The sequence below is a fragment of the Pan paniscus genome, chromosome 8 (assembly GCF_029289425.2).
Source record: "Pan paniscus chromosome 8, NHGRI_mPanPan1-v2.0_pri, whole genome shotgun sequence".
NCBI lineage: Eukaryota > Metazoa > Chordata > Mammalia > Primates > Hominidae > Pan > Pan paniscus.
Window position 1 is genome coordinate 124,292,653 of NC_073257.2, and position 9,502 is coordinate 124,302,154.

General features: G+C 41.1%; 1 protein-coding gene across 2 annotated transcripts in view; it reads left to right on the plus strand.

Annotated features, from left to right (window-relative positions):
• ACSL5 (acyl-CoA synthetase long chain family member 5) overlaps positions 1 to 9,502 on the plus strand; it is a 53,254-nt gene that overhangs the window by 40,165 nt on the left and 3,587 nt on the right. For both annotated transcript variants that reach the window (XM_003825589.4, XM_055092281.2), the window contains exons 14-20: positions 394 to 489; positions 4,104 to 4,176; positions 4,458 to 4,546; positions 4,836 to 4,952; positions 7,833 to 7,976; positions 8,757 to 8,858; positions 9,287 to 9,358. In XM_003825589.4, coding sequence (XP_003825637.1) covers positions 394 to 489; positions 4,104 to 4,176; positions 4,458 to 4,546; positions 4,836 to 4,952; positions 7,833 to 7,976; positions 8,757 to 8,858; positions 9,287 to 9,358 — 693 coding nt within the window. The remainder of the gene's footprint in view (positions 1 to 393; positions 490 to 4,103; positions 4,177 to 4,457; positions 4,547 to 4,835; positions 4,953 to 7,832; positions 7,977 to 8,756; positions 8,859 to 9,286; positions 9,359 to 9,502) is intronic.

Below are 9,502 nucleotides of genomic sequence, written 5' to 3' on the forward strand. Positions count from 1 at the left end.
ACCACTGCACTCCAGCCTGGGCAGTAGGGCCAGACTCTATCTCAAAAAAAAAAAAAAAAAAAAAAAGTTTTATTTAGGTTCTAGCACTCTCTCTTATTTTCTTTGGTAGTCTGTTGAGATTATAAGCAAGTTGAGGGGCTGAAGAATACAAATTATTTGAGAAATATATGGCTTCTGGTCCCAGCTATGGATAGTGATGACAATAATAGCTAACATTTTAAGTGCTTTTCTACAATCCAGACTGTATTCTAAGTGCTTTGTAAATTAACGTGAGAATTGATGTCAGTTTAATTCTCATAACAACGCTGCACAGGCTATTATACCCACTCTACAGTGGAGGAAATTGAAGCCAAGAGAATAGGTTTTAGTATGTCTTTTGTTTCCACTGAACAGGACAGCCTGGGCGGAAGGGTTCGTGTAATTGTCACTGGAGCTGCCCCCATCTCCGCTCCAGTCATGACATTCTTCCGGGCAGCAATGGGATGTCAGGTAAGCCAAGCACCTTCTTTGAGAATAGGCTATTCTACTTTTGCACAAACAAGCTCACTGTTTAAATAAAAATGAAAACAACTAAAAGGTACCAAAATGAAAGTCACCTAAATTCTCAAAATCCAAAGAAAATATCCTTCTAACCATCTCTTCAGGCATCTGTGTATAGAAACCTTCACATAAATAAAACCAGTGCTCTAAAACACTTGTTAATGTTGCTCCTTGTCAAATAAAGCTCAGCATCATTTTAATGATTTCGCAGTAGTTTACTGAATGTAGTTGACTCTTGAACAATGCAAGAGTTAGGATTGCCTACCCCCATGGCAGTCAAAAATTCATGTATAATACTTGACTCCCTAGCCGGGCATGGTGGCTCATGCCTGTAATCCCAGCTCTTTGGGAGGCCGAGGCGGGCGGATCACGAGGTCAGGAGATCGAGACCATCCTGGCTAACAAGGTGAAACCCTGTCTCTACTAAAAATACAAAAAAATTTAGCCGGGCGTGGTGGTGGGCACCTGTAGTCCCAGCTACTCGGGAGGCTGAGGCGGGAGAATGGCGTGAACCCGGGAGGTGGAGCTTGCAGTGAGCTGAGATTGCGCCACTGCACTCCAGCCTGGGCAACAGAGCAAGACTCCATCTCAAAAAAATAAAAATAAAAAAAATACTTGACTCCCCGAAAACTTAACTACTAGTAGACTACTATTGACTAGAAGCCTTACCAATAATGTAATTAATCAACACATATTTTGTATATGTATTATATACTGTATTCTTACAATAAAGTAAGCTAGAAAAAAGAAAATGTTATTTAAGAAATCATAAGGAAGAGAAAACATATTTACTATTCATTAAGTGGAAATGGATCATCATAAAGGTCTTCATCCTCACTGTCTTCATGTTGAGTAGGCTGAGGAGGAAGAAGAGGAGGGGTTGGTTTTGCTATCTCAGGGGCAGCACAGACAGAAGAAAATCCACCTATCAGTGGAGCTGTGCCATACAAACCTGTGTTGTGCAAGGGTCAACCGTACCCAAATAACTAATCTCCTATTAATGGACACGAGTTGCTTATGATATTTTTCATTGTTATAATCAATTAATAATTAATCTAGAATAAATCCACGCAAGAAGGGATTATTGGGTCAAAGTGTATGTATCTGTGTGTGTGTGTGTGTGTGTGTAATAATGTATATTATCAAACTTTCTTCCAGAAAGATCTTTTTTGCACATTTCTGCAAGTATACAAGGCCTTATTTGCCCACGCTCTTGCCAGTGACAGACTTTATCAGTCATTCAGATATTAGCTAATCAGATAAATGAAAAATCTTATTACGGTTTTGTTTCTTTTATTTACACCAAACAGCTTTCTATTGCTTATTGACATGTATATTTCGTCCATGAATTATTCTATTACTTCCTTATAGAAAAACAGGCAAAAGATAATTTGGTCCTTTTTTATATTTCTAAGAGTTCTTCACAGAGTAATACAGGTTGAGTATCTCCCTATTTGAAATGCTTGGGACTAAAAGTGTTTTGAATTTTGCATTTTTTTCCAATTTTGTAATATTTGCATTATAAAACAGTTGAGCATTCTGAATCTGAAAATCCAAAATCTGAAATGCTCCAAAAAGCATTTCCTTGGAACATCATGTTGGCACTCAAGAAGTTTTGGATTTTGGAACATTTTGGATTTCAAACATTTGGATTAGAATAGTCAACCTGTAATATTAACTTTTGTCATGTTGGAAACATTTTTCCTGGTCTCATCATTTTTGCCCTGTGTATTGCCATATAAAAATTTCCAATGTTTTTATAGTCAAACTAAATAATCTTTTCTATTTGTAGGTTTTAAACTCCTTAGACAGGACTTCCTAACCCCCAATATTTCATACTTACCATTTTCCATTTTTTCCTTTTAAGTCTCAGTTCCACCTGAAATTTGTCCAAGTGCTTGGCCATGCATATTGTCTCAATTTTCACCCAGATGGATAATTAGTTCATTCATTCAACCAACCATGCAGAGCATGAACAAAACAGGCACAGACTTTTCCTCATGAGTCCCCTATCCATATAACCACAATCAAAAGAGACTCCAGATTGATGCCAAGGCCTGAGGTCCTTCAAATTAGCATCCTCTTAGCCATTTTTAATACTGTCCTTTCCTTAAGCCCCTAAAACCAATAGATCAGCAGGTCCTTTTGCTAACTCCTTCCCGAAATGTCTTCTCTAAGCCTTCCTCTCTCTCCCAACTCTGCCTATCACAGGCCACACCCCCTATTGCAGCAGCCCGTGAACTTGTTTCCTGCCCCCAGCCTCTCTCCAATCAAGATTATCTTCTATACCAAGGATTGGCAAATTGCAGCACTGGCTAAAACTAGTCTGCAGCTGGTTTTTATTTTAAAAATATTATTGAAATACAGCTATGTCCATCCACTTATATATGGACTGTGGCTGCTTTTGTGCTATTTTGGCAGAGTCAAGTTTTGAGTCAGATACCAGATGGCTCACAAAGTGGAAAATATTTACTATCTTGGCCTGTACAGATAAAGTTTGCCCACGCTTGTTTTATATCATAGTGGGAGCTATTTCCCTTAAAAAATACTACTCCCCTTCTTCAGTTCCTTCAGTGATGCTCCATTGCTCGGGGTCAAGTTCAATTGCTATTGGGTTGCACACCACTTAGTGAATAACTTACATGTTCCCACCTACTTGAAATGCCGCATTTTCTTTTCTTTTTTTTCTTTTTTTTTTTTCTTTTGAGATGTAGTCTCGCTCACTGTGTCACCCAGGCTGGAGTGCAATGGCACAATCTCGGCTTACTGCAACCTCTGCCTCCTGGGTTCAAGCAGTTCTCCTGCCTCAGCCTCCTGAGTGGCTGGAATTACAGGCATGTGCCACCAGGCCCGGCTAATTTTTGTATTTTTAGTAGAGGTGGGGCTTCACCATGTTGGTCAGGCTGGTCTCGAACTCATGACCTCAGGTGATCCTCCCGCCTCGGCTTCCCAAAGTGCTGGAATTACAAGCATGAGCCACCATGCCTGGCCAAAATGCTGCATTTTCATATAAAGTTCTATGCTTTGGTCTATTTCCAGACCCTTTTGGTTTCTGAATGGCCAGAAGGCTTGGTAGTAAATATTTTGCAGCTTGGGTATGAGTTCAAGGTGTTTTGTTTGTTCGTTTGTTTGTTTGTTTGTTTTTTGAGACGGAGTCTTGCTCCGTCACCCAGGCTGGAGTACAATGGCGTGATTTCAGCTCACTGCAACCTCTGCCTCCCAGGTTCAAGAGATTCTCCCACCTCAGCCTCTCAAGTAGCTGGGATTACAGGCACCTGCCATCATGCCCAGCTAATTTTTTTTTGTATTTTTGTAGAGATGGGGTTTCACCATGTTGGCCAGGCTGGTCTCAAACTCCTGATCTCAGGTGATCCTCCCGCCTCGGCCTCCCAAAGTGCTGGGATTACAGGCATGAGCCACCGCCCCCTCCAAGTTCAAGGTTTTAAGACACTAAGTGGTCTCGAACCCTTAGAGACCTTGCTTTCCTCGTGTCTTGACCATAGCACGTGGCCAGCTCACACTTTATCTTGAGTAAGTCTAAAAGCTCTTCTTTGGTTTCCCAGGTGTATGAAGCTTATGGTCAAACAGAATGCACAGGTGGCTGTACATTTACATTACCTGGGGACTGGACATCAGGTAAGTCCTCCATCTGCTGGGCAGGAGGTGCCATGGTTGGGAGAAAGGTTCTAACTGAACTAGGACTTTGGAGTTTAGATAACTTCAGTTCTCTGGACTAATGTGGCAAATGCAAAATTCAAGTTTTGGGTCCAGGCCTGCCTATCTTGGCTAGTCTGCATTGGTGCCAGGTGATTTTTCAGTCTTCCTCTTCTAGAGTCAATTCATAAATATCTTAGAAATGTGCCTGGAATTATCACCATGCAAGAGTTTCTCAGCTGATTCAGCACGGTATGTTCTAGGTCACGTTGGGGTGCCCCTGGCTTGCAATTACGTGAAGCTGGAAGATGTGGCTGACATGAACTACTTTACAGTGAATAATGAAGGAGAGGTGGGTAGGTCATGCCCTGTGGTCAGACAGTCATGGTGGGGAGGTTTATATCAGAAAGAGCAAATAATTGTAAGCAAACTTGGATTTGGCCCCTTTGAGATCGTTAGCAAAGAATTAAGCATTCTGAACTTCACTTTCCTATCCCCTATAGTGGAGACTTAGATCTGGTGCTCTTCACAGTGTAGTGGAAGCCATCAAATGATTTAAGGGGAGCAGGTGTTTCATAAACTGCCCAGGCTGGGAGGAGCAGCCTTTGCTATTGTCACCGCCTTGTATGTCTGCTGTGCAGATCTGCATCAAGGGTACAAACGTGTTCAAAGGATACCTGAAGGACCCTGAGAAGACACAGGAAGCCCTGGACAGTGATGGCTGGCTTCACACAGGAGACATTGGTCGCTGGCTCCCGGTAGGTATATCATCAGAACTCCTGGAAGTCTATGCTAATGGACTGAGAAGAACTATCTGCTTATACTAAGAGGTGCAGAAATGCAAGTAGGTTAATCAGCTGAGGCAGCTGGAGGGGATTAGGTTTGTACCCTACCTGGCTTATGACTTCCTCATACTATCCAGAGAAGAACATACAGACTGAGGTGGTGGATCACCTGAGGTCAGGAGTTCAAGACCAGCCTGGCCAACATGGTGAAACCCCGTCTCTACTAAAAATACAAAAATTAGCTGGGCATGGTAACGGGCACCTGTAATCCCACCTACTTGGGAGGCTGAGGCAGGAGAATCGCTTGAACCCAGGAGATAGAGGTTGCAGTGAGCCAAGACTGTGCCACTGCACTCCAGCCTGGGTGACAGAGACCCTGTCTCAAAAAAAAAAAAAAAAAAAAAAGAACATACAATTGAAAGAATCTAGGTTAAGTTTAAAAAAAGGCTGGGCATGGTGGCTCACACCTGTAATCCCAGCACTTTGGGAGGCCGAGGCGGGCGGATCACAAGGTCAGGAGATCGAGACCATCCTGGCTAACACGTTGAAACCCCGTCTCTACTAAAAATACAAAAAATTAGCTGGGCGTAGTGGTGGGCGCCTGTAGTTCCAGCTACTCGGGAGGCTGAGGCGGGAGAATGGCTTGAACCCGGGAGGCGGAGCTTGCAGTGAGCCAAGATCACACCACTGCACTCCAGCCTGGGGGACAGAGCGAGTCTCTGTCTCAAAAGAAAAAAAAAAATATATATATATATAGGCTGGAAGTCATGAGATTTGTGTTCTGGTTGCAGCTCTTCCATAGACCAACAATAGAAAATTCTGAGAAAGTAATTTAACGTGTGAATAGGAGCTGCCAACGCTAGAAAGTCTTTCTTTAAAAAAATTTTTTATAGAGATGGGGTCTCGCTGAGTTGACCAGGATAGACTCAAACTCCTGGCCTCAAGCAATCCTCTTGCCTTGACCTCCCAAAGTTCTGGGATTGCTGGTATAAGCTACCACACCAGAAGTACTGCCAGAGAGTACTTTTGGTATTTTGATCACACTGTTACAGAAGACACCAAGATGTAGACCAGTTGAAGTGTTTTCTTCTTGCCTTATTCCTTATCGAATATACAACCAGCAAGCAGTAAGTCAGTGATCCTAGCACTGTTTTTAGACCCAAACTGAAGGTGGGATTCTTTAATAGGTCAGGTAGACCTGCACATCAGAGTTGGCATGGGTCCCCTGCAATGGAATAAATTTGCTACCAGCCAAGGAAACATTAGGTGACTTCTCTAGGAAAGGGGAAGGGAGATGTACTACTCTGTCCTTTTTTTTTTTTCCCCTTAACTTTTCTTGAGGCAGAAGTTGTGGTTTGAAGCCAAGTGTGGCAGCTCACGCCTATAATCCTAACACTTTAGGAGACTGAGGAGGGAGAATAGTTTGAGGCCAGGAGTTTGAGACCAGCCTGAGCAACATAGCAAGACTCTGTGTCTACCAAAACAAAACAAAACAAAAATCCAAAAAACTTTGGTTTGATAATGCCGTTGGTCCACAGCTTTTGCCTCTTATGAGTTTCTTGGGATAAATATCCTCCCTATTAATTCACAGGCATATCAAAACAAGGAAGAAGGATTTCTAAATCAAGTGTTTGCAGAGGCTAGTGTTTGTCTCTCATTGACCTTCACAGCCCCTTTCTGTGGAAGATACAGAGACATATTTTTAGCATAGCTTGATAATTAGCAGTAGTTGCTATTAGTTTTCCTAAGAAGAAAGGAAATTATTGCAAGGGCAGTGATGGGATTTTCCAAAAGATCTTCCCTCTCAAAAGTTTTGTCTTAACTATGTGCTGGGGAAGTGGGAATGTCACTAGAACTTAAAACTCCTTTCTTGCTCAACCAATATTTAAGATTTAAGTGAGATTTAAGGAATGCTTGACAATGTAACTTTTAAGAACACTGGTCCTAACGATGCATTTTATTGATTTGGGTTTGGTAGTATCTTGCTAATATATTTGTTTCTGTCTAGTAACAGAATTAAATAACACTCTAATAAGCCTAGGATGTAAGCAATAGATATGTCCCCACACCAGGGTTATAGAAGGCTGCACCTTATTAATCACTTTCAGATAATGAACGTTAGGCTGAATTGATGGCTAATGTATCAAGTTGGCCTTGTGATAGTTCCAGTGTTGGTTTAGTTAGTCGCCCTACTTAGGGTGTTAGCATGTGGATTGTATTTGCCATTTGTCCCAATTCTACAATTCAAATCCCTAAAGACCTAAGCTCCTCAGCCCAATTAGTTCAGAGAAATGAAGCTGCAAATGACCTTTGGTGGCTGGTCAGAGTCCTCTCAGCCCTGTTGCTGTCCTAACAAGCCCAGTAATTGAATTGCTTGATTAGCACAGTGGAGCTGTTTGAGCCTGCTCCCGGATCTAACAAGGAGGAAAACATAACAGGGAGTCAAGTGGTGGGAGAACTATTCAAATCAAATCAAAAGTCTAAACAAAAGACAACACCTCTATTTCTGAGAGTTCTGAAAATGAACGAATTGGAAATTAGTGATTGGAAATTGAGAGCTGCGCAATTTCTTCCTTGGATGAGGCATCAATTTGCATAACTCCAGTAGATCCAGGAGACTTTCTCTAAGGCTGCGCATTGACTCTCCACAGAGATATACAGTAAAGACAGGTTCTTGCTGCACGATGCTTCCCTCCCCTTTCACCAAAGCCAAGAAAGAGAAATGAAAGACAGCTTAAAAGTCTCTGGAGAAATCAGCTTTAGAGAAGAAAGATGACTGTGACTTCACCACTCTCCCCACTGATATCATCTCTGTGGCTCAAAAATACTGATACTTTTATCTGTCTCATGTAGAATGGAACTCTGAAGATCATCGACCGTAAAAAGAACATTTTCAAGCTGGCCCAAGGAGAATACATTGCGCCAGAGAAGATAGAAAATATCTACAACAGGAGTCAACCAGTGTTACAAATTTTTGTACACGGGGAGAGCTTACGGGTAATATATCATTTTAACAATAGCCCATTTCAGTCACAAACCATGCTGGTTCTTGTAGCTACAGGAAATTTGTATAGTTGGGTTCAGAATGAGAAGATCCAAGCTTATAAAACAAAAACAAAAAAAAAAAAAAATGAAGTTACATTCCAAACCTCAAATAAGGCAATTTCAATTTAAAAAATTTCAAAACTATGAGGGACGTTGTACACAAGTCAGTAGAATTGTTTAGAATGGCTATACTAAAAGGTAATGATTCAGTAAAAAATGAGCTCCACATTGCACTTAGTTCCCATTCCTTAAGGAGTTCCTTAAAGCTATGTTTAAGAGCAGTATGTATAAAACAACAAACTGTTGCAATATGTATAAAGCAACAAACAAAAGTTTGATCGACAAACTGTTGTTTTATACATACTATGCTTAAACGTAGCTTTAAGGAACTCCTTATCCCAAAACAACAAACTGTTTTATACACACTGTGCTTAAATGTAGCTTTTAGGGGACAAGGGGAGAGTTGACATGGACAAGCCAGAGGTGCTTTAAGCTTAATGTTGAAGGATCAGATTTGAATGGAACATCTTTGTAATGAGATATTGAGTGGGAAAATGGGATTACAGTTCCATGGGTGTTGAAAATATATGGTGAGAAAAGAACACTAGTACTGGATTTAAGGTTTTGGGGAAATAACTATTACAATGACATAATTCTGCTTTATTTAACTACTGGGGGACATCCCTCCATGACTTCTCTCATGCCCTTGCACCGTTTATTTCCTTTCCATAGTCATCCTTAGTAGGAGTGGTGGTTCCTGACACAGATGTACTTCCCTCATTTGCAGCCAAGCTTGGGGTGAAGGGCTCCTTTGAGGAACTGTGCCAAAACCAAGTAAGTCTTGCCTAGGAAAGCTTTATGCACACCCATGGGCCCATCGTGGAGGAGAGGATGCCTCACCAGTTCCTGCATCTGTCACAAGTGGCTGCAGCCCAAACAGACTGAATAGTTTTATGAGACTCGGGGATAGGATGGAGAGTTTAAAAAATAAAACTCTCTTTTCTATTTAAAATAATATGTTCATTGTGGGAAAAGATTGGGAAAGAAGAGTAAAAATGCTATTCAGAGAAAACTGTTAACACTTAGATGTGCCTTTTCTTCTCAGTTTTTCTTTCAATATTGGGCATATAATGTGCTTGTGCATAGTTTTATATTCCTGCTTTCATACTGCACGGCTTTGACAGGCACTTTGAGTTGGTTCATGCTTAGCCCTTCAGGCTTTTTGAAACAGCCATGCTTTAAGTGATGTTTTGTATTCTTAGGTTGTAAAGGAAGCCATTTTAGAAGACTTGCAGAAAATTGGGAAAGAAAGTGGCCTTAAAACCTTTGAACAGGTGTGTACTACCACTGATGTTATACTGGCCTCTTGTCAGAAAGTTTTGTTTAAAGTTTCCATCTAATGAGGTTTAAATGTATAATTTCTAAGGAATTGATTTTAGATTTTGTGCCATTAACTACAAAATGACCTTTTGTAGTTA